This window comes from Chaetura pelagica, unplaced genomic scaffold, assembly GCF_000747805.2.
Source record: "Chaetura pelagica isolate M959 unplaced genomic scaffold, ChaPel_1.0 scaffold55, whole genome shotgun sequence".
NCBI lineage: Eukaryota > Metazoa > Chordata > Aves > Apodiformes > Apodidae > Chaetura > Chaetura pelagica.
Genome location: NW_009953571.1, coordinates 3926483 through 3952182, shown reverse-complemented (window position 1 = coordinate 3952182; position 25700 = coordinate 3926483). Strand labels below are relative to the sequence as shown.

Here is a 25700-nt window from a genome sequence, read left to right as displayed (position 1 = left end):
CGCCCTCAAATACCTCCCCGCGGAGAGGAGCCTGTGACGCCCGGGGCCAGTGGGTGTGGGGTGCTAGCAGCGTGCTGGGGAGGGGAAGGCACAGGGCCCCCCTCCTGCCCTGGCCCACCGCCGCAGCCTGGCCCGAGGGAGCCGAGCCAGCAGCACAGCCTCTCCAGCCCAGCAACAGGATGCCTGTCAACAAGATGGAAGATGCCAGCTGTGAGAACTGGCAGCGCCTGCAGGTCAAGCTGCTGTGGTGTGGCCAAGGGTTTTTTTGGAGCAGTAGCCTTCCTGTGTTACAGGAGAACCTCCCCATGCCTGGGGCCAAGGGGACAGGTCTCTTCCATCCTGTTTTAGCAGATGTGGATTCTCAGCCTTCATTAGCTCACCTCAGCCTGGGGCCTGGTTCCTCAAGAGGCTGGGAGCTCTACCTTACCCTGCTCTGCCTCTGCTCTGTGGTCCCAGTGCTCCGCACATCCCTCTGGGGCTTTGGTGAGTGGGAGACAAGGATGTAGACCATTCCTTTGCATCCTCTGTGGAGCCAGTCTCAGAAACAGAGGCGGGGCCAGGGACCTGGTTCAAGCCTGGAGCAAGGCTGGCTGATTAACAGGGTGAAATACTGTTACTCACCATCCATATGGATGCAGAGTCTCCAGTACTGGTGGTGTGGGAGTCACCCAGAGCAGGGTGAGCTGTCTGCTAACCCCAGTAGTGAGCTCCCAGAACAGGCCTGTGCCTTCCCAGCTGGAAGCAGCCATGCTGGCGAGAGGCTCTGTCCTGGGGCTGGCAGTGTCCGCAGGGCTGCAGACCATGCCAGGCACCCACTGCCATGGGCAAAACCAGCAGCTTCTTTGTGGGCCAGCACATGCTTGGAGAGATTCCTGGCAAGGGACCACCTTGCTCCACCCAAGCTCATGGCAGCACAGGCGTTGCTATCGACAATCAGGGATGTGGTTGACACTGGACAAGACCATAGCTGAGCAGGCTGGCAGGATCCCTGTGCCAGGAGCAGCTTGGCCGGGCACTGTTCCACCGCTGTCACACACTGGAGCACAGAGGATGCACTTGCTTTCCTCACGCCATTTAAATTATTTAGTACTTTTCTTATAAGAATGAAATTATTAGGGTGTCTTGGGTTGTTTGTTTTATTTTTAATCCTTTCTTCCTCCCGGATGATTTTACTGGTGGCCGTGGAGGCTCTCCAGGCCAGTTGCTGCTGCAGTCTCTGCTGTTCTCTCCTTAGTGTTACTCTGGGCTGCAAGAGCCAGCTCAGTGCAGGTGTGAGGGTTTCCGTCCATGGTGGGAGCAGCTGGGAGGAGCCATTCAAAGCGCGGGGGAGGGAAAGGGCACAAGCGCCTCTTGCTTATTCTCTCTTTTTAATTTAATTTTTAAATTAAAGCTTTTTTATTCTTTTTCACATCCTTGTTAGAACTGCCTGGTTATTATTTTTTTTTTTTCCTGCAGTGAGCTTGCACGTGTCCCCCGGAGGGAAGGCAGTGGGAAGAGATCAGTGGTGGTGTAGCCTGAGCTGTGGCTGGAGAAAGGCATTGCTGGGCTTGCCCAGCCCGGTGCGTTTGAAGCCTTTTCCCTTTCTGGCTGGCACAGAGGGAGGCTTGGGGAGCAGGGAACAACAGCAGGCTAAAGCAGGGCCCAAGTGGCACCAAGTGGCAGGTGTGCTGGTCCCCTCCCAGCTGTGAAATGCCCGGCAGCTGCTGACAGCGGTGGGATCAAGCCTGCTGGGTCCTGGTGCTGTGGTGGGGCTGGCAGCCTGGGGGGTTGGTGCTCCTTTGAATGGAGCCTGGGCTTCAGAGCTCAGGCATGTAGTCAGTTTATTGCACCCAAGTAGATGATTTTTCTTCTTCTGGCACAGCTGTGGCTTGTCCCTGAGACCAGTTTGCCAAGCTTGTTGCTGCAACGTGACCTGGAGGACCTTCCTCTGCCCACTGAGGACAGGCACCTGGCTCAGGCCATGGTCCGCCCTAACCCCCCCTGCTGAACAGCCATGGCTTTACAGGATTGTCAGGAATAAACACTGCCTCTTAGGTCATATGAGCTACCAGCCTTATGTCTGCAGGGGGAGATGATGGGGGTGGTGGTACACCAGGAGCACATTGTTCAGGTTTTATTTGGGAAAGGGCTGCAAAGACTTTGCTAAGCACAGTGAAGCCAGACACAGCTCCACCTGACCAGTCCCTAGCAGACAACTTTTTTTAATACAGCCAAAACTCATTAATGTCACTCTGCTTCTGCACTATGCAACACAATTTTAGATCAAGTGTAGCTGGTAGTTTTAGCTTGCTCTCTGCTGGAGACGTGGTGGTGGAGCAGTGCTGGGATGGCACAGGCCTCTTCTGGGCTCTTCTCTGATGGTTAGGTGGCTACAGAACTGCTGGTTCTGCAGGTTTTTTTGGGAGGTGAACGGCTATGCCTGTAGCAGGAAGACTCTGTGCCATCCTTTTCAGATAATGCTTTACCCAGCCTAGCCAGTCCTTACCCTAAAACGTGCCTACAGGGGTTTTAGGTACCTGGAGTAAACCCAGCACGGCTTTGGTCTCCATGTGCCCTCTGCCGGGCAGCATCAGCTGGAGGCAGCCACTGAGTCAGGGCCGGCAAAGATGTCCTTAACTGAGCACAGCTCTTTAAAGCTAAAATTCATTCCTACTAACGCAGCACCCTTCTCCTGCCAAGAAAGCACGCCTGGCGCCAGAGCATGTGGCAGCCAGCACAACAGGAACCCGTCCCAGGGCTGGGGACCTTCTGCAGCACCACACCGTGTACCCGCCTGGTACATACAGCTGAGGAGACAATAGATTTTACCGTGTTTTATTTAGTAAAATGTTAAAATAAATAAATACAAATTGATCAGATGCTCTCTTTCCCCTTCCCCTCCAACTTTACTTTGCTAAAATCTAAACACATTTGTACCAAAATTGAAACCACAAGGGACTTGAAGGCAGCAGAGACTGCGGATCACTATGAGCATCAGGCTAAAAAAGATAGAGATATTTAAAAAAAACCAAACAAACAAAACCAAACCAGCTCATGAGTTGGTGTTCTCATGATGTGATTCTGTGACAACAGTGCAGTACTGGTCAGAAAGGGCATTTCACACCAGGGCCTGCAAGGGCTGGAGCTTGGCGTGGCCTGGGGCAGCACGGGCAGTGCCACAGCTTCGCCAGGGGAAACCAGCCAGGAGAGGAGCTGACACTGTCCTCTGGCAGCGCCGGACCTGTGGCCCTGGGGCTCGGGCATGGCACCCTTCAGCATCAGCTCCTGGTCCAACTCCAAGCCAGGAGTCTGGCTTCACAGCTTGCTGAGGGTGTGGGCACAGGACAGAGCACAGCACACAGGTGGGGTGGTGGCAACAAGTTCACTGAGGTGGTGCCAGCACAGGTCGCAGGAACACGAAGCTGTGATCGAAGCCAGAGTATTTTCTCTATATAAGCAGAGCTGCCTTCACAACCTGTCTGCCCTCAGCTGTGGACCACATGGTGGGTGTTTGCAGATCAGAGCCAGACAAAACACCGCTTGAGAAGCCATCCCACTGCTGCACCAGACCTTCCAGGCAAGCAGCTGCTCAACACGACTTCTCTGCACCTCCACTGCTGTTAACGCAGCCAAGTTGTTCCCGTGCTCTGCAGAATCCTGAACAGGTTGGCTCTAGCCATCTGCCCCCTGGTTATCTGGCTAAATCTTTGCTTAATGGAGTTTGAAACAGTAACCTGTGCTTTGCTTCTGTGGCACTACGAGAGGTGGCTGAGGAGCCTCTTCCAGTACAAGAAGGTGCTTGCAGGGGCCCTGCAGCTGGAACTGGAGTGAAGCACCCCCATGGGACTGCTGAGAAGCTGCCCGAGCCTCAGGGGCTTCTTACAGGGTAGCAAAAACCCTCCTCTTGAGGAGGGTCTTGGCTGCCTGTCACAGATGGCATCAGGAATGACTCAGTCTCAATGTACTTTCTGGAAGTGAGAGCTGATGGGTAAAGACGCTACTCCTGGCTCTAGAGTCAGTCACTGTTTTGCTGCCAGTGATAATTAAAGAAACATAGAAAACTATGATTAGAAATTACATATTAGCCCAGAACAGGCAGAAACACGTGGCCTCCTGCCACACCCAGCACAGAGCACGACTGTACCTCTTCTTTCAACAGTGGCTGCTCCCAGTGCCTGCAGCTCTTGGTGGCAGAACTACCAATACCCACTTTATGGACGGGAACTTGAGGGACAGAGGGATTCTTCCTTTCTCTTTTAAATAAGTGCCCTCTTCCCCTTAATTTCAGCCTGCCCTGACTGATAGATCTGGGTAATGAGGAAGGGGAGCCCCCTGCCTTTCCTGGCACAGACACAGCATCTCCCCAGTGCTTCCACAGTATCAGCCCTGAGTGCTGGGGATCCAAGATGAAGGGTGGACACTGCACACAACTCTGGGAGCAGGCCTCTGCCAGTGCTGGACCTGCTTAAGCCACAGCCTTCCTTCCCTGCCAAGCTACACCCCCAAGGCCATTCTAGTGGCTCACAAAGTGCTTTCTTAAAGCTCAGAAGCAGTAACACCTCATTTCCAACAACACAGATAAACGAAGGCAGGCAACAACAGAGCAAGAATTGGTGGAGGTCTACATTTTTCAGTGTAAATGTAGGAAAAAGAAAGGAGATGCAAATTGCCCAGGTGTTGAGAAGTCTGCTGAGTGCCAGCAGGCTGATGCTGCTCCCTGCTGCTGCCTTTCTGTACCACCTCTCCACCCAGGGCAGAGCCAAGCTTACAAAGTTTTCAAATTCCCTAGGCACTCCTGATAGTAAACATGCCCTTAAGTACTTCTTCCTTCCTAGATGTGGTCTGGGCTGAGTTTCTCTGTCTGAAGCATTTGACACCTGCTTGGATATTAGAGTGAAGAAGAACAGACATAGAGAGGTTAAGTACCCTGCTAACATACTTAAACTAACACACAGGGAGAGCTGTTCTCCCAGGAGAGTGCCCCAGGGGCTGCTGCCTAATGTTAGCTGTGATGCAGGCCCTCAGCACAGCTCTCCAGGCTCAGATCCTGAAAGGTTACATCGAACTTACCAAATGTCCCTTGTCTAGCTGCTCTGGTGAACTGCCTTTTTACATGCACCTCTAAATAAACCAGGTTCTAAGAAAACAAGAAGGCATAGCTGTACAGAGGAGTTTTGGCACAGGGCTGCCAGATATTATGGTCCAGAGAACAGGAACTTTGCACAGATAGTCCAAGAGACAGCTGAGAAGGACCTGACTCACAGGTCCTGCCTGGCATAATCTTCTCTGCTTACTCTGGACCCAGGGCCTCTGGAAGGTGACATTGATTTCAACAAGGCTGATTGTGGCACTCAAACTAGGAAGGTGCAATCACACTGGCGAGTTGAACCTTTGGCTAGTCTCAGGAATACTTCTAGCCAGTGAAATTTTTAATTCATTCAGTCCAGATTAGAAGAAGGCTCTGGCTGCCCCAAGGTCTGCTTCATCTGCCTCATCCCACATTGTAGCACAGAAGTCAAAGGAGGCTCTGGTCAGGATGGGATGACTTGGCAGCAGAAGCTGACTTAAGTGTCCACTCCCTTTCCTAGCTACAGCTGAAAAGGTCATTTGGCCCTTTTGGAATACAGATCAACCCAAGTCAGGAATAGAGGTAGGGTAAAGAGCCTTTTTGTCCTAATCCTTCCATTGTACTTTCAGTCTCTTAACTGCAGGGATACCTGTCTCCTCACAACAAAGCCCTATTTCACTCCTGGATTTTTTCCTAACCTCAGTTTCCTTCTCATCTCTTTCCATTTTTTTCTCTCTCTTCTCTGCTTTACCCCATGTGATCCTCCTTTGTTTTCCTCCTCCCACTTCCCTTCTTCCTCTCCCCTGTCTCCAGTCCTGTAACCCCTTCTCACTGTCCTTGCTTCTCTAAAGAGCCTTCTGTCCTTTCCTTGGTCCCTGCAGCACCCACTTCTGGCCAGGAGAGATGAGAGACCCTGGCCTGACCTCATGCAACAGACACTGTGGTTAACAGCACCACTTGGTGAGCCTGTTTTCCATTCACTACTCAGGCAGTTTAGTACCACTGACAGGGGACACAGACAGACCCTCACACAGGTAAAGTCTTGGTTTTCTGAAACAAGCCTACATCTTAAATTGACCTATAGGAGAGGTGTTTGTCTTTTCATGGGTCTGTAATTACCAAGCTTACCAGTGCATAGTATAAATAATTTTCTTTATTGGCAAGTTTCAACTATGTGCTCAGCCTATACAAGACACAACGATGCAGAAAGTTCTTGTCCCAGATAAAAGATAAACATGGGGGAAATGGAAGCTAAAGGTAAAGGACAGAGTCATTTTTTTGAATATTACATTCCATTGTGTAGGTGTTGCAAACAGGACTGAGGCTTAAAGAAAGATCTGAGCAAGACGGCAATAACCTGGAGACAAAACGTCTGCAGCTCTTGTGTTTTCCTGGTCCCACCTGATTTCTAGGGCATTCCCTGGTCTAGGTCTGACCACTGAAAACAGGGATCCAACAGCACGTTGCTGCGAGGCTTGCTCATTATGGCCTCAGAGACTAGTACCTAGCTGGCTGTTGGAAGGGTTCTTTGAAGATCTTTTGTCATCTGAATGCCAGAAACTCCAGAGTCCACATAGTGCTTGGGAATGGCCTTTGCTGAGGTAGTTTGTTGGCCAGGCAAGCCTAAGCGCCAATCAATTAGCTGCATGACAAAACGTCCTCCTCTTTCTCCAGGTTCCTGGCTCATTTGAAGTGTTTCTACACACTTGTCAGAAAACTCTCTGCAGTGATCCAGCAAGGCTGAACTTGCCTTGGGTTTTCAGAATCTCAAAGGACGACAAACAGAGGTGAAGAAAGGTCAAAACAGTTCTGAAAAGACACAACAAATTCTGCCTAGAGGTGCATGGTCCACAGGGAAGTGTAATACCAGTATTTCAGTGGTTATCCGAGCAGTTCACTGAAAGAGGCCCTCAGTAAATGAGTGAATTTTGGTTTGACATCTGAATATGATATTTTAAAAACATGTCTCATTAAAAACCATGTATTCACCATTAGTGCTTCAGAAGTAAAGACGGCCAGGGTGCAACCCAGCTGGGGAAAAAAAGAAAGAGAAATATGTGCACTGCAAATTCACAAATATCTTCTACTGTATCCACACGGGAAGGAAATTTCAGTTTACTGCCCTATATTGTAGGCTGGCACATCTTGTTGGGACTAAGAGGGAGATTTCACTCTGGCTTCTCCTGAATGCTGATCGTGCTGCTTTTCAAGACTGTCTCTGCCACAGTTCAGAGAAGATGATTTGAAGCCAAGGAGGTCAGAATTAGGCTCCAAATTTCTAGACAGCTGGAATACAGATGTGCTTTTTTAAGCCTTGTTAGCTACGAAGAGTAAAATACAGTACTGTTCTTTCTACCAACAACAAAGCCAACAGATCTGCCCATAAAATTATCACCTCTTTGATTTCTAGGTAAGTGGCTTTTAATTCATAGCCCTGTGGGGAGAAACTTCCTTGTAACAAAGAACAGAGTCCTTCTTTTCCTCACGCAAGCCACTAAGTTCATCCTACCATCATGGCAACTCTGGGCTGCTGATGTCCATCCATGCTGCTCACCCTGCCTGCCAATCATCCCTGGAAGTACTGCCTTTGGTACAGCACTAAAACCACTGCAGCTCTAAACGAAGATAATGAGAATACTAAGGATAACACTAATTCTTCTAGCCAGGTCACATGCTTGCTTTCCTACTCTGATCTCAAAACACCTTTCCAGCTGTTTAAAGAACAGAGTGGAGGGAAAACTACTTCTGCAATGCTTACTGTATTTTTGAACAAAGAAGCAGGGTGACTTCTTAAAGCCCTTAGCACTGGGCAGAGAGCCAGGACTATCTCTGATATGTGCTTCCTCTGTGGTCTCATCCCCTCCTTTAAAACAAAGATTTAAAAGCCACTTATTTCCTACCAATGACAAGCAATGACATAAGAATTAGTTCGTATCTTGACAGTGGTTTAGAAATACAAAATATCAGTCATTATGAAAGCTTCCCAAAGAGCAGAAGTAGAAACAGTAAAGCAGTTTAGAAGAAACTCACTCTGTCTCAAATATTACATAGGGAAAAAACTAAACCCAATCCAAACCCAGAAGACAAGCTTGAGCTTTAAACTGTCAGAGTTTAAATTTCTCCCTTGATTGGAACCTCTAAAGCAGCTAGAAAAACACCATTTCCCTCTGTATTTAGCAAATGCCAATTCCCCTTCTACCCTATTGTTGCTAATTGGGCAAAGAGAACCCCAAATTACTTGTGTCTGTGCACATCATTGCCAGTGTCAGTGAAGCCCTGGGAATGCACCTTGCCTATTGACAGATACTGCTGCAAAGCCAAGAGGGAAAGCATCCAAACAGGATCAGGGCAAGAGAGAGAAAACCACCCAGTAGCATCAAAAAGTCTCAGTTAAGATCCTGTTTCTGCCAGGTAATGATTAGCTAAAGGCATCCTTTTACAGCCTGGAACACAAACGCTGTAAGAATAGGGACATAAAGTTTATACTTAACTACTTGGGTTCTGGAGACAAGCAGATGCCTTGGAAAAGCAGTAACAGCTGTTTTAACATCTTCTGGCTGATTAACTGTGCTCAAATTTAAATATGGTTACCAGTGAATTTTACTTCCATCCCCTCCTGAATTGTCAAAGAAAACAGAATGAGTATCCAGTCTTCAGGCATAGCTTGCTACCTCCAAACAGTGCAGATCCTTCAAGGGAGCTCAGAGGATAACATCAGAAAAAAGAAATGTGAGAACCATGAAGACTCAGTGCACCTGTTCCTAAAGATGGTCCCTTACCAGCAACGTACTCAATGCTTCAGAAGATGTTAAGAATTACCAAAGTGCCCAACGAAAGAACAACCTGGCCAAAAAAAAAAAAAAAAAAGCAGTTTCTCATGAGTATCTCTGGCTGTTAGCTGCTGGCTCATATTCTAAAGAAAGAAGGCTCATGTTCAGTTTGTTTTTTCTCCATAGTCCTTTTTTTAAATGCTATAAGTTCCTGGCCCAGTGCTGCCCTATGGTAACACCCCCACTGGTAACTGTGTTAACACAAGGACATTTTTAGTTTGGTCAATTTTGACGTAATCTGCCCAGCTGTCTCCCTGACACTTGTGCTAACTTACCCTTCCAGCTCTGCTAGTTCCAGAACAGAACTCAAAGATCAAAAGACAGAGTCAAGGTTATCATGGGTTCAGCTGAGAAGTGCTCCCAAGAGTCACCTTCCCAGCTACAGACAAATGTGAGGACTCGGGATATCAGTTCTGAGCTCAGAGCTGAAAATAGTGTACACTCCTACAGAAGGAACAGAAGTCCTTAAAGGGCAGAAAGGCAACCTAGAGGAGAGGGAGGAAAACAGCTCCAAGAATCCTGCAAAACTATACTTGGCTGTGGTAGCAAAGAGATTCTCTCAGGCTGTGTAGTGTCTGGAGTATTTACTTCTTGTTCAGAAACACATCTTTGAAATCCAAAGCTTTCCTCTTCTAGAACCAGCTGAGCAGGTTGCCTTGCCACCCAACGCATGCTCTCAAGGGCACCAGACCAGAGAGACTGCCTCACATTGTGTAGTAGCTCAATTCTGCTCCCTCTGGAAGTAAAGGGAGTTTTCCCAGTACTTCCAGTGGGAATGGGGTTTGCCCAAATGTTTATAAGCAGCAGTGAAACTAGGCAGCTCTGGGACACAACCCTAAGTGACCAGAATCAGCACTGTAAACTGAGACAGACCCCACAGTAACAGAAAGCACAAGGCAAGCTTTGCTATCTAGAGTGGAAAGATTACATATAAGACACAAAGTTCTTAAACAAGAGGATATAACGGAAGGTAATTTCAGTCCAACCAACTCACTGTCTTTCATTCTCAAGCTCTAATCAGTCCATATCACAACATTATAAAAGCTTTAAACAAGCACGCTGCCAGCTGCTTTTCTCTGGGTTACAAACACATGAAAGAATGGGAGAGCTATGGAAACAGCAGATACAAGCCTGGCAGATCCTCCAGGTGTGGTGGGATCCAGCACTGTAGGATTTGATTCTGTTTACTGTTTTGCCAGTAGCCATGTATGGTATAATTTATAGAAACTGTCCCATTGGATTTTAAAAAACAAACACAGCAGAATGTCATCATAAATAAGCAAAGTCTGTGTTAAAAAATTCTAAGTACACAGCATTTTCTCCAGTTCTGACACCTTTTTAATAGAAATCACTTGTTTAGGAAACAAATAGCACTTTTGTAATTTTTTTTACAATGTTTCTTACCTTGATCTTATTTTAAGTAACACCAGGAAGACCTCAATATCTTTTATTTTCCTTTTTAATTTAAAAAAGTTGTGGTTTTTTTTCCCCCAGATACAAAGATTTTGCCCTTGCATAAAAAAACAGTGCCCAAAACGATGACACAAGGACTCACAAAGACTCACTGTATCTCACTGACACTATTACTTCTAATCTATACCATGCAAGGTCCCATCTACCTCTTTAATTAGACTGTCAGCCTGAAAAACAGCTTTTCTATTCCTTATTTAGTTCTTGTTACCAAAAGAAGAGAAAGGAAGTGAAAGAAAAGGACATTTCTCTGTTCAGTTCACACATCTGGGTCATGTGCTACTTTGTTCAGGATACCTTTGTTGTTTATAAATATAGAAAAGGATTGGAATCTCATTTTCAAGTAATCGATGTACGTTTTCTCTTGGGACACCTCCGTCCAATGCTCCAGGCTGACCCTGGATTCTGGCTCTCTATTTTCCCATTCCCAACATAGCCTTTCTGGATGAGTATGAGGACTCAAACCAATTCTGTAAAGCATGTCTGTTGTTTAATGTGAAGAAACAGGATTAACCCAAAGCTGTTGGGACAGCAGATCCTCAGCCTGTACGTGTGCTGGTTACTCAGCGAAAAGTCCGTCCTTTCCTTTTGTACATCTCCTGTCTAAACAATAGTAAATACTGCTTATTTGATAGACTTGTCCCTTCTGGGCACTGGGATTGGATAATTTATATTTCTGGTTTTTTTTGGTTTAATAGTACTGAGAGTTTAGAAACAGGAAAAGCCCACAGGCTCTTTGGACTTGTTTTTGTTTTCCCCTAGCTAAACAAACTGTTCTGCAAATAAGGATTTGAAACCTGCTCTCCTCCCTCATCCCTGCTCCTCACCCCAAACAAAAAATAAAACAAACCTATAGTGGCTGTGGAGGCTGCTGCAGGCACACACTGGTGTAAAATATAGAGAGAGTAAATATATTATTTCACTTGGCATGGTGCTGGCAAAGAACCCCCAGCTGGCACTATTCATGTAACATGATCCAAACTTTGCATGTACACACAGAATAAGAAGGATCAATTGGCAAACTCCGGTGCCGCCTGGCACAAGCATCTTCACACTCTCTCTGGAACCAAAGAACTAAAGAATTCTGCACTTTCCAGAAGAAATCCGGTTTTGCTTTACTAGAGTTTATTTATTTTGCTCTTCCTCCTGGCTGCCACCTCCCTTGGCCCCTTCTGAACTTCACTGTGTTATTTAGTCTCATCGCCCTTGTTACAGTTCACCATGCAGCTCTGGGAAGGGGAGGGGGCTAAGGTGGAGGTGGCAGCACTAGTATTGTTAGTGGAGTCCATGCCATTGGAGATGGCTACCGAACTGACGTCAGAGTTTATAGGTTTTGAAAGGTCGATGCCTTGGATGAGTCGGATCAGTTGTTTTACCTTCTCCAAGGAGCTGTGCATCTCCTTCTGTTTTGCAAGGATGGTATTCTTCATTTCCATGCATTTCTGCAGCAAAACAGATAAGCAGGAATAAGTTCAAGCTTATGAATGAAACAAGGTGAGAGAAGAAATGGGATGTGCACAGGCCTGGACCTGGATATAAGTACCCAGAAAAAACTCCAGCTACAAATTCACTTTCCCAGCCTAGAAGAAAAAAAAGTCTCAGGGCTGTGTTCACAGAAGAATTAATATTTTTCAGGCTGAGGAATTAAATTGCCAGTATGTAGCTGTCACCTGGTATGGCCCCCTTTTATCCCAAGGTGTTTTGCAAATCCACACAGACGGCTCCATTCTTTTATGTTCCTTTTGAAGGGAAACTTCCAAGTATGTGTTCTTATTATTTTCCTACTAGTATTGCATTGCTGAAATTCCTTTAGCTCAGATCTGCAAACTCAGGCATCCTGCTGCAGCTGACTGCTGACAGTGTGTGTGCATGCTGCTAATGGGATACAGCCTTTGCTTTCACATACATTTTAGCAGGAACATCACTTCCTCCTCTCAATAAAGGGACACTCGACAAGAAAAACAAGCCCTTCTTTACTTGAAAATCTTATTTTGTGGCCACTTCTTTCTCTTAGAAGTGCCAGTAACCTAGCTACCTCATCAGTTAAGTGTCAAGGTAAGATAACTTTTAAAAAAAGCTGAAAAATGATGTTTCAGGCATGAAAAACTGCTTGTATCTATATTTCAAACTCTCAGGAAGGAGGAGATGGTAGCTATAACATTCAACGTTTGTGACCTGCTGATCTTATAGGTCACCTATATGTCTACAATATATGGTCAGTATGGATCACATATAAGTGATTCAAAATTTATATTGCCTTTATTTCATTCCTGGAAATGAAAGTGCTCACTCAATTCTCAATAAATCCAGTAGAAGACAGGTCTAGCACATTAACTCACTCTACGGTTTTCTCTCTGCATTCTGGCACCAGAACACAGGTGCAGAGTTATCTGGGAGGGCAACACTCACCGTTATAGAATTACTGAGTTGTTTGACCTTCTGCTCTAGTTGTTCTCTTTCCTGTTTTAAATCTGAACTCCATTTAAGTAGTTTCTGTTTTTCCTCTTCTTTTGCTGAAAAACAGAGTATTAATCAGAATATTTTAAACGCTCCTGTCACAACAGTGGATAGAGGGTCTAAATTGCATCATGTAAAGAGGGCAATTGAGTTTAAAGTCAATTCAACAACTCTTGCACTAGATTGCCTCCCAGATTTTGCCTACATACCCAAGCATCACAGAAGGTTTAACAAATATTTAGACTGCTATTTTCACTTCATTAGTGATTAAGGTTCTTCCCCTTTAATTGCCTTTTGTAAAGTAAGTATAATTCTATCCCATTCCCAAAATAACATCTTCCCCTATTAGAAGTGAAATAAAAGTAATGTTCTCCATTTTCCTACCTGCTTTATATGCAATATATGAATGAACAATTGCTAAAGTTCCTGGCCATGGGATTGCTTCTTCCTTCTTTAACATCTGAAAGAAAAGCGTTTAGAGATTTAGCAATTACATGACCTACCTCTAAGAAAGCAAAAAGAAGAGTGGCAAAGAGGGAAAGACTAAGGATTTTCTTTTACAGCTATCACACGTCTGGTTCTGAGATTCAGCAGAGGGAGTTACCCACAACTGTATTGTGGCTCCCAGTAAGCAGGTCTGTTTCCTACAAATGTCAGCATTTTCTCAAATTCTCTCCATAGCTGCAAATAAAGTCTACTAATGAAACTGAGCAACTTAAAAGAGGAATTAAAATATATCTGAAGTCAAGCTTGCCAGGAGACATATTATTTCATGGTTCAGATAAATTGCTGATCTTAGTTGTTTTGGGAGAAATGTTTTTATGGCACAGAGCAGTAGCCACATCAGGTATTCAAACATCACACTTCTGGCTAGTAAAACATGGAATCGTGCTATCTCCCCTTCTTATCAGGGTAGTTTTAGTAGAGTTGGCAAACTTTCTTTGTATGGGAAAGCACCATTTATGTCTTTCAGACCCTACCTAACAAACTTGATTTTGAGAGGAAAGGCATCTTTTTAATAAGTGAATCAGAAGGGTGTTTCAGAATATTTGGTCACTTTATAGTGAAGTCACACAGACTTCCTCCCTTTCAGAATATTTGGTCACTTTATAGTGAAGTAAAACAGAGTTCCTCCAGTTATGTGGGAACCTATCAAGAACATATGAAGAGGAGGGGTAAGGTCTGATTAAGCAAGAGCAGGAACAGGGAAGTTGTAACACCCCCTCCTCTCTTGTAACTACTGACCAAGTCACTTGAGTTTTGCATTCTCATTCTTCTGAACACCATGTCATACATCATTTTCTTACGTTACCACCTGGCTAACCAAAGGTCACATGGGTGACCAAGCAATATGCTACCTCAGACAGAATGTTAACAGCTTCAGGCTGCTGATTAACAGCAACACTTTGCAACTTCTAGAGTACCAAGTAAAGGTTAGGAATACAACAGTTTACTTCTTTGTCTTGTAATCTCAATGCAGTTATAAACAAAATATTAAAATATCATCTGTTAACTTCAATTGTGTATTTTCAGAAAGGGACCTGGAAGGAAGAACCACCCAACTCTTTGCCTGTCATCATTATACCGATGCTAGATATTATTATTAAAAAGACTGAAGACAACCTCTCTGCTGTTTGATCTCTATCTGTTGAGGTAGGCTTGTGCAAATGTTCTATTTATTTGTCCAGAAGAATATACTAATAACTTCTGAAAAAAACAATGAGCTTAAGATGAACAGGAAAATTTCCATGGGTCACAGAGAATTCTTCGCAAATGTTTGTGTGCTTTGCCCCATAAAAAGAGTGAAAACACAAGGGTAATAAAGACTCCAAATCTGGGAGCAAGACTTAACAGTTTGTATTTGCATGCATTCCAACAGAAGTAATTCCATCAAATTCACACAAGCCTTATTACAGATCAAATAGATTTGTTCACTGTCAGGCTATCTTGACCTAAGTAAGCCAAGTTATCTCGTTATTTTCTTTAACACAGAAAAAATCTTTATAATGGATTGTACATAGCTCTCCCTGTCTGTCAAACAATACCTGATCTTGACATTTGGGACAGATCCACATGCCCTTGGGAATGGTTTTCAGAGGTGGGTCCAGGCAGTCCAGGTGATAAACACGTGAACATGTGTCACACATCAGCAACTGCCCACTTTTTCTGCAAACACTGCAAAAATCCTCATGGATATCGCCCTATAAAATTGAGGGGAAGGGTTGTGGGTGAGAGAAAGACAGAGAGAGAGAAGGCAAAAAGTGAACTTTGACCTTTGACATTTACATCCTAGTTGAATGCAAAGTTTACAGCACAAACTTATTCTAAGGGGATTCCAAACAGTCAAGCCCATTTTGAAACAGGAAAGCCAGGCAGGATATCAGAAACACTCAGATCTGTCCTCCCAGGGCAAAGTAATACAGCAAACACTTATTACTTTAACTTCTCTTCACAACTTCAACCCCAGAGCTTCTCGTCTTTAAGATTTCCCTTTAACCTGCTGTTTTGTTTTGTTTTGTTTTTCCTAAAGTGATGAGCTACCCACTTTGTTAACCCTTCTCATTTCTGGATGCAAGCCAAACTCCACTTTAGGAATGCTGATGAGGCTGTCTCTTGTCAGCAATAAGTGTGTAAGAAACCCCAACTGAGGGACTTAAAAGAACACTGTCAAATATTTAGGTCACCTTTAAAAATGAAACTGGAAGGAAAAGGTGGTGTGGTCGAAAATGAAAAAGAACAGAGCAAATTATGTCCTGAAACAATTCTTTTTACTTCACTTAGGTTACCTCAAATTGCACAAAAAAGCCATGACTCAAAATTTTCTCATTCTCTATAGAGTGGTTTATGTTTCATCACTAATACAGGCTGAGAGCCAGGAAGAGGGAATACCAAGAGAGACTTTCTAACCAGGTTTTTTTTTTAAAGAAAGAACTGAAAATGTTACCAGCAGCGTTTTGTAAAAAAGGTTTATTTACTATTGCATTGCCATCAGAGATTTTTTTTACAGCCATTAACTCCCCAAAAAGATAGGTCTGATTTTTGTCACTTTTTCCTCTCTCTCCTCCTGTTATTCCCAGCTCGTGTCCTCTCTTCCCACTGCCTGTGGGTTGTTCTGTCAACTCACAAGATTCAAGACCACACCTGTCTGAAATACATGGTTCTCACCAACTTCAGGGAAGTTTCACACCCACCAGGTCTGCATGATCATGATCTTAAGATGTGTCTCCTGAGTCAAACTGCAGGCATACAGTGTAAGGTTTCATTTTCAACAGTGTTTTCACATGTGTGAGTAAGTTCTATCAATTTGGAAGGATAGCAGACTTGGCTGCACACTCACACATTAAGTTGCCAGGCAAGAAAAATGACACTAATCTCTACTATGGATAAAATATTAAACATATTAGAAGAATGACACACAAGCAATCTGCTCAGGTTTCTACTCTCCATCTCTATTGCTGATGAGGCCTTTCCTCAGAGGGAAGGCTATTCTTCTCTTAATTCCCAAGGTTGGCACTGATGTAATGTTTTGTAAAGGATCAACCTGTAGTGAATTTCCAGTGCTGTGTTTTGGTCCCATAACTCTGAGAGATCACTGAAAGCTGGGTTATGGTATTATTTCATCCTTTAGCACCAAAGATTTTCCCAGTGTTAAGTGAAGAACTAAATTAGTGGCATTTTATGCCTCTTGTGAAGTGATCTGTGTAACCAGACTGGGAAGAACTTCTTTTCCTCTATCATGCATTCTGCAAGTACAAGGAAAAGAAGGCAGGCAGGAGATGTCATATAAGATAAAACAAAACCCTCTGCAATGTTAGGAAAAATTTAAGAGGAAAATTCTCACATTTTAGAAGAAAATTCTTCTTCAAGAGAATTACATGCATTAATATGCTTTGATTGCCACAGACTGCTTGATGGCACTTGGTAACTGGCTCAGGTGCAAAATTATTGGTGTGCTGAAAACCAAACCTTTTTGCCTGATGCCCTGCAGAAAGAGACCTACACAAGAAACACATGCAGTTGCTTCTTGAGAGGGAGACATTTAGAAATCTAGACCCAGAACCTTCTAAATTCAACTGAATGCTGCAAAACCTGAAGTCACACAGCTGATCTGTGTGCAGCGTGGCTGAACACGCCGAGATGACAACACACAAACAGGAAATGCACAGTCCTGTTTTTGGCAATGCAAAATTCAGTGCATTTCCTCAGAATTAATAACTGGCCTTATAAAAATCCCAGCCACTGTTTGATTCCAAAGAAACGCCCCAGGTTTCGCAGACAGCTAATAAATATCTGCATATTTGATGTTGTGACATCAGAGAATCACAGAATATTAGGGTTTGGAAGGGACCTCCGAAGATCATTGAGTCCAACCCCACTAACCTCAGCTTTTGGACCAGCTCCGTGGAGGCTACAGGAAGTAACTTAGGGTTGAGCAGAGCTCACTGAGGCTCATCTAGCACATGCTACAGGGACTAAAGAATAATTTCAGAACAGGTGATTTAAATGTCACCATTTAAATCATAAAAGGTGATTTAATGTCATTTTTTGCTCTCCTTCCTCTGCACCAAGAGACCAGGAACATAAATGAAAGCTTTTTGGACAGCTAACAGTTTCCTTTACTTCTGTAATTGACTAGAGTAGTAGGGCCTGGCTTTAGGCAATATAACTGAGTAGGAACATGTCAAATCAGAAGTATAAGTTTGTGTATTTGAATATATAATATCTATACTTATATGTACATTTCACTGGAACAACATAGGACAACTAAATATTCTGCAACACAAATTGTTCATGACCATATGAGATTTCTGAAATACCTTTTACTTAGGCATGCACCTGTCGTGTTTTCATTTTTAAGTCCCCAAAAGCTGAAAGCTGTAAATACAAACATTTTCTGTCCTATCTAGAATAAAGAGATGTTCTATATTCACATCATCTGCCCTCTCCAGCATGACACAGACCAGCCTCACTGCCAAAAGAAGTGATCCTACTTCTCTATATGCCCAAACACTCATTTCTGTCCCATCCATGAGGCTGGCACAAGAAGTGTGTCTATAAAATTAACCAGATTATGCCATGGTCTTGGCTAAGGCTATAGTCCCCTTATGTGGATCACAATGTGACCTCAGATATATCTGTGCTGGAACAACATAAGAGGCATGCAAAAGTTCTAATTTTCCTCTTTGTCTTCATCCCCAGCATGACTCATACTGTTGGTGTTTTGATATGTAGTACTTTTTCAGCATTATATAGCATTTTTCCAGCCCAGAACACTACTGGTTTTTACAAGTAGTGCTAAGTTCTCAAAACTCAGAGGGAAAAGGAAGCACCATGCCAAACATGTAAATGGGAGAAACTGAATCACAGAAAAAGGGATGTGACTGCACAAGCTTATACAGCAATTTTATGAGAACATTAACAGAAGACTATCTTCCAGCTCATGATGGGAAACAATTTCTCTCTTTATGATTAGCAAGAACTGTAGCATGTAATGACAGAAGAACAGAACTCATATTTACTTCCTGTCCAGTATTTTGCTGTCTCTGAAGGTTCAAATTTTGTTTAACAGTCTATTTCTATTAAAAATATTTTCATGAGCACTTTGAATTATATTTTCTGCTTTTACACGCATTTTATTTTATACCAATACCAAATTGGTATTCAACACCAAGTATTTCTGAAAAATTTATCAGATCAGCCCAATTGATAGTGGATATGCAGCGAATGGGATTTTGGGATAAAATTATTTTAAAAAATTGAATCCACAAAAATGTTAGTGCTGTTGTATACATATAAATTAAACTGCTTGTTTGGAAATATGTTTAAGTAAAGTTATATATGAATCTAAAGGGGAAAGAGAGCTACTGTGCTATATTCTAATAGGCTTAGGTATGAGAGAATGTTAATTACCTGCTGTGTAATCTTCAACTGTCTCCTTTAAAATACTTCTGATTTCATTAATTAACGACTACTAAAGCAATCCAGAACCTAGGCCTAAGCTCAGGTCATTCAGAACTAGATTTGAATCTGCAGAAATTCACTATTCTTGATTTAGCTTGCTGCCACCAGGCACTGCAGAACACAGGGCAACAACTCATTATATTTTTCTGAGAGCTCTTACACAGTGGGGAAAAGACTTAGCAGTACACACACAGAAGTCAGAGATGGAAAAGACCCCCACCACATTATCCAATCCTTCTCTTGGGGCAAATCTAAAAACGTGCTTTCCAGCATGTATGCTAGTTGTTTGTATTGCTCACTTTTAAAAGTCCCCAGAGATAGATGTGACCCACCTTCTCTCTGAGGGGCTGTTCCACAGTCCCATTCATCTGACTGTCAGGAAAGGGTTTTTACTGTCAAGTGCTATTCTCTTCTCAAAAGTGACTATATAAAAGAGAACCTTTTAATTTCACATACATACATTCCCTGGGTATCAGAATTACATGTATTTATTTCAGTGACTCAGACACTTATACCATTTCTATTCCTGTTACCTCTGCAGAACAAATACAGTTCAGAGGCAAGAAGTTGGCCTCTATTCCCTGTTGTATGTGGCTAGAAGAGCTGGTTTCTCATTCCATGTACTTACAGTGGCACAACTGCATAGGTGAAAATAAAGCAACTCAACTCTTCCTTAAAGCCCATTTCAACTATATGTGAGAATGTTTAAAAAATAATAAGGGAGAGGGAGAAGAAACTGCTCTGACTCTGACTGCAAAAGTTTGTGGCACTGGTATGAAGAAATAGGCAAGCACCTTTTTATTTTTCAACTGTGTCTAGTAAATATTAGTCATTAAAACCCAAGCATTTACTGAAGTACAACTCCTGAGAATTTTTGTGTAATTAATTGTTTCACCCACCCTGAACAATCAGAGTAGACCTTTAAACAAACCATATTGTACAGTCTCTTCATTATGACACTTTGGAACTGTACAGCAACTCGGTCCAATTCTTCCCACACTATCTTAATTTTTTTCATCATGTTTTTGCACGAAACAGAAACAATGAAATAACTGAATAGTTCTCAGCAACTTAAAAAAAAGCTGTGCTTTGAGTAGCAAATCTTATCTTTAATTTTAAATAAGGGCACTCAGTTCTTCATAAATTTAAACAAAATGACCAGATTTTAATCAAGACAGATTTTGTGAACTGACCAGAAGGGTGATATATTTAGTTACACCAACACACCAGAACTTCCATAACCACTGCTGTGAAGCTGCTCCTGGCTGCCCTGGGTGATCCAAGTGTTTTCCCTCCTTCTCCCATTACAGAAACACCCCACTTTTTGTTCTTATAGTCTGTAAGTAGTATTTTTCATTCACCCCTTCCCCTTTTTCCATGGGTGTCACATTTAATTCAGTCAGACAAGACCTCAGACACTACAAAGGAAATGAGCTCATCTAGCATGCCTGGTGCCTCCCAGTGTTTCAATCCACTGAAGGAGTTATAAATAAAATCTCTACAGGCTAAGAACGTAGGTGCAGGAGGAAAAAGGAAGGGTGTCAAAAGAATGCTGGACTGTTTCACTGCACTGAATTAGGACAAATGATGAGTGAGACTAAAGAAACAAATTTTGCAACGATGTTCCTTGTGGCTGTTTCTGTGTATCTTTCTAAAAATGAAACCCTTCCCCAAGAGTTACTTACGTCTGTGGAGCTGGGGCTAGGCAGGGACACAGGCTGAACAGCTGCGGGAAAAGTAAATGTGGTCTCTGTCTTTTCATTTTCAGGGGAGTCAGGATAACTGGACAGAGGGGATGTGGGGGTCAAAGCCCCGAACCCCAGCACCGTGTTGTATTTAGGTGGACGACCTACATATTAACAACAGGGAACACAAAAAAAAAAAAAAAAAAAAAAACAGCATGCAGAAACACTAATACTGTCATGAAGCAGACCAGAGTTGCAACCAGACCAACTGCCTTTTCAGGTTCAGAAATTTCACTCTTGGCAGCTGCTCCTAGCTGATTCCCCATTTTACCCTGCCCAAGAGGTGTGCATGTGATATATACACATGTGGCAAAGTAAAAGGGAAAAAAGAAAAAAAAAAAAAGGAAAAATGATCTTACATACCTTTGGCCAGTGGTCCTCATTGGCTAGCGTGAAAAAGGAAATGATGTAGCACAGAGAGGAAGTTAATATAAAAGTTACAAGTGGAAGGACAGAAGCAAAGATTTTAAATTTTTTTTAAAAAACTTTAAGTAGATTTTTGCTAGGAAAGAACATTTAAAAGATGTATTTCAGAAGGAAACAGAAATAAGCTCTGTAGAGAGTCAAAGAATCACTCCCACAAAAGCAGTGTGGGGACACCTGCCACTGCTAGAAATGAGGCTATTCAGTTTTTAGGGAAAACATGTTGGCATCAAGGCTAGAGAGAAGCTACAATAATTACTGTTAAAATGCTTTCTACTGCTATCCCACACCTCCCTATCTTTCTAGTGCCAGCATAAATCTACACAAAGGTTAAGTCCTTTATCAGAGGCCAACACTCACCAACCCCCTCCACCCTTTTCTCCCTTTTTTTAAACCCACTCACCCACAGATCAGCACTTTCTACCCTACTGGTCTATTTTTACAACTACCACAAGAACAGGTCCTGTTGTCCAATACATAATACCAGCACTACCAGCTGTCTTCCACTGGTCTTCCACTGTAAACCCTTCCTAAATTCTGTGTTCTTGTCTTAGACTTTCTCAGTCAAGTATGTTTGATTATGCTCAACTCCTATATGCTCCTTTACACTAGCAGAAGTGACAAATGTGTTCATAACCATATTAATTGAATTATGTATGCAAAGCAAGTTAACAAAAACAAGTATGTAGCCATTATTTCTACCTCACTTCTTCAGGGTAATTTATGGACATATAAGCACAAAGGAGTTAGGATCTAAGAAAAATTCCCAGAATTATGTTTACAGATCATCAGCCTATACCTATTAACATGCTAAACCTTGCATTTTTGGTCTGGATATGTTCCAAAACCAAGTATGTCCTTGGAAAGGGATTTCTGATAGTGATATCCATAGCTGAAATTTCTGACATGCTCAGCACCATCTAGAATTAAACTAAAGCTCTCAAGGGCACATGCTTACATAAGCTTTTCACCTAATATATTGCTACACTAAATCACAAAACAAATGTACACATCCAAATCTTTTGTCAATTGAAAACGTGTGCTAAGACTTAAGTGCTGATGCAAGGTAAAGGCTCACAACAGGGTGTGAGAAAAAAACAAACAGAAAGTATAATAGCAGTCAGTGTGCATAAACAGGCTAAGAGAATATCAAATACAAAAACATGCAATTGTTTTCATTGACAGAGTAATTGTGCACAATGAGTTACAAAATAGAATTAAGAAATTATTACTAGAAGAGGGAACATTTACTTATCCACAGAGTAAATATGAAACACTCTCTTGTAATTCTATATAATATCATTTTCAGGAATATATTTAATGTTATTAGAGGATGGCAGTAGAGACTAATGTATTTTATTTAGAAACAGCAAAGCTGCAGAAGTGTCAGCTTTGCCACACTGTCTGCTGGACTGAAGATCTATATCAAGGAGAGCACATGTCAAATGATTATTTGACCTTGCAGCCAAAAAACAAAGATAATGTAACTAGTCAGTGGTAGGTAGGACTGTGGTTTTTTTAACCTGATCAATTACTTTTTTTTAAGACAGCAAACTCAGGAGTAGACAAGGTATTACGAGTCTTTAAGGACTGTAGAAAATCATCAAAGATCAGGGAAAGATTTTCATATATGTGTGGTTGATGCCATGCACAAAAATGGTACCACATTCTCTCCTATACTGTTCTGATTCACCTGCTGCACCATAACTGAAGTCTTAAAATGTTCCCTCTTGTGCAGAAGTATTTCTGTGGAATAATACCACATATCTATATGAAAGATCATCTCTCCTTTTAGGACAAGTGGGATTCTGGGTGCAGAGAAGTGCTCAGGATGAGCATGACAGTCTTTCTTGCTCTAGATAGAGTCCCATCTCTACTCCTAGTGGGGAACAGGGCTAAGTTTCTTCTCCTATTCAGGGCACAGGCGCTTTTTCCATAAACACCTTCCTCCTGACAGCAACAACACAGTTTAGTTCTTAGAAAGAGGATCTCGACAGCAGCTCTACACCACTACATTATGTTCAAACATAATTTGTTCATGAACTTTGTTCAATCTGTTGGTTGGGTTTGTTTGGGTTTTTTTGTTTTTTGTTTTTTTTTTAGAGTGAAACTGAAATGAAACATTGAGCTGCCTAATAAAACCTGCTATGCTAATCCCTAGAAGTCATGATCTTTGTCTACCATGGACATATAGTGATCAAATGAAGTTTTACTCTTCAAATCAGAAAAGGTACAACAAAAGCAAGATGGACAAAGAGACACAGAGCAGGGAGACAGGTCTAAGTATACCTCACCTCTTTTACGTGTCCCAGGATGCATTGTGCTGTTCAGGTACGTGACTGCATTCTTCTTTCGCTGTGGGGAACAAAGTAACAATTTATGCTGGCTAACATTTTTGGCAATAACACTGTACAATAGCTGAGGAACAGATCAGTAGTATTAAGTGAGGTTACTGGCTGTTCTATGTCCTGAAGCACAGCTTCAGAAATTTTAGCTTTTTTACACTACTTCTGACATCTCAATTGCTTCAGGCTGATATGCAAGCTGACCTAATGGTAAGACTAAGACACACTGCCATTGAACATCAGCTTTACATAGGAGAAGGCAGACAAAGACCTGAGCATTAGAAGAAAATCCCGATGTATTTACTATTTAAAAATTGGAGGGTCATATCACTGCAATGATATGCAAAAATACAGCAAAATTTCGAGTTATAAATGACAGCTTGCCTGTCTAGTTAGAACTGAGATAATTTAGGAGGAAGCAACACAGCAGAAAGACACAGAAGTTCAAAATGAAAACACCAGGTTCTCCCAGCAAAAATATAATACCTCGGGCTCAAAAACAGCTCCACTGTACACTGGATTTGCTGTTGTTCTTCTTTTCCTCTCTTGTCGCTTACTTTGGATTTCTTGTAAAACAAAACATTCAGGTTAGAAAAAAATGGGTTTCAGAAATTATATAATAAAGTCTTCAGAATACAGTTTGCATGTGAGGAGACCTCTGAAGACAAAGAATACAAATACAGTCCTCAACTGACTAATGAAATCCTTGCTATCTTCTTGCCAAGTACTCTATGACTAAGGTATTTTAAACTCATGGTCAGTGTAATTGGGATCTAAAGGAAAAAAGCCTCTGGTAACCTTGTTGATACTTAAGAATAAATACAGTACAGAAATATACAAACCACTGAAATGTTAAGCTGTATTTCACTGTATAGGATTAAGGAGTTCAAATTATAAAACTAATTATGATCTATTAACTCATTTACTACAGATTGCAGTCCCATGAAATAAATGAAAATCCTGATGTGGGTTACAGTAAAATTATCCATGGTGTAACTTTGCAGGTACAGGAGTTGTCCAGAAAACAATGGGATTGTCACAAACGTCCTTCCTACCATCAGAGCATATACTTTCTTCCCAAACACTGATCTCAGCTGCATAAGAAATTGCTTTGTTTCAATGTAGTAAGAGGAATAAAAAAGTATGCACAACAAATGTAAGTTAAACCAGCAGCACAAACATCCCAAATGTACTTTTTTGTGCAAGAAAATACTGAAATTAATACAGAAATATTTTGGACCTGTACGTCCAATTCAGAATGGCCACGAAACAGAAAGCTCAAGAACCAGCTTAAGACATTTTTCCTACCTTCCAGGTGGTCATGAGTAACTAGCCCAAGAGACACCATGAAGGCTAATTTCTGTGAGGGGGGAGATAAAAAAATTCATGAGAAGTTGAACCATTAGGACAAGGTGTTACTTAAGCCCTTTAAAGTCAGTTGACAGGTAACTAAGGAACAAAAATATTATTATCAAGACTTTTTTATATAAACCACTTTTCATTCAAATACGTCAAATTGTTTTACAGAAGATATACAATAGTTCCATTTTCTAGATGGAAACCTAGCCTGAGATACAGGGAAATGTCAATTGCTCGCCATCACAGAGTTGGCAGAGCTAGGAACAAGAAAGCAGTTTCTTTACTTCCAATCCAGTACTGAACCAACAATGTGATTTGCTCTCAGTAAATAACAAAGCAGTTCAATTGTCAGCAAAATATTGCTACTGCAAGATGTTCTCCATGTATTACGAACTACAAGGAGCAACTCTGGTTTGCATTTCCCATTTGAGAAGAGCTGTGGCTTTCTTAAAGGATTCTAATTTTAATGTAGGAAGTGCAAGACACGTAAAAATCAGAATTTGCACTGACATCAGTTAATGCTCATACAGTAGTCAGTTTGAATCCATCTACAAACTTAAAACAAACTTAACAGAGAGAGCATCTAACTGTAATCAGTTCCAAAGCTCTGCTTTAAGAAATAGCCATTTTGGCCATTCTTCCTCCCCAAAACTAACTGGACATAAACCAGAATAAAACCTGGGCAGAATGTGAACAGGCATGACTTTTTCCATCCTGCTCACCAGAGCAGAAATCTATTATAAAGCAAAATAAAGACATTTCTCATGCATTAAAAGTAACTCCAGAAGTCTAAAACCTCAAAGGAATGGAAATCAACACTGTAATCTAAGGCTCCTGATTAAAGGAAGTATCAGAGGGAAATTATGATCTTCTAACTTACACAAATGCATTCCAGGACTGAAAAGTGCAATGCACTGTATTTATTTAAATTTCTTATACTGCAGCCTTATCAACTACTGCTGTCCAACAGGAATGTATGGAATCTTAAGAAGTCTTGAGGGAACAGAGGTGGAAAAATGTTTTCTGAAGGAAAGAGGGTTTCCTTTATTCTCTTGAAAGAAAG

The 25700-nt window shown here is 42.2% G+C and overlaps 1 protein-coding gene across 2 annotated transcripts in view; it reads right to left on the bottom strand.

Annotated features, from left to right (window-relative positions):
• Positions 1–10192: 10192 nt before the first annotated feature.
• The window catches only part of PHF21A (PHD finger protein 21A), a 94631-nt gene continuing 79123 nt past the window's right edge, over positions 10193–25700 (bottom strand). For both annotated transcript variants that reach the window (XM_009999559.1, XM_009999560.1), the window contains 8 exons: positions 24587–24638; positions 23765–23844; positions 23228–23288; positions 20451–20614; positions 14850–15005; positions 13189–13264; positions 12757–12860; positions 10193–11789 (listed from right to left, as the gene is read on the bottom strand). In XM_009999559.1, the coding sequence (XP_009997861.1) occupies positions 11535–11789; positions 12757–12860; positions 13189–13264; positions 14850–15005; positions 20451–20614; positions 23228–23288; positions 23765–23844; positions 24587–24638 (948 nt within the window). In that variant the 3' untranslated portion in view covers positions 10193–11534. The remainder of the gene's footprint in view (positions 11790–12756; positions 12861–13188; positions 13265–14849; positions 15006–20450; positions 20615–23227; positions 23289–23764; positions 23845–24586; positions 24639–25700) is intronic.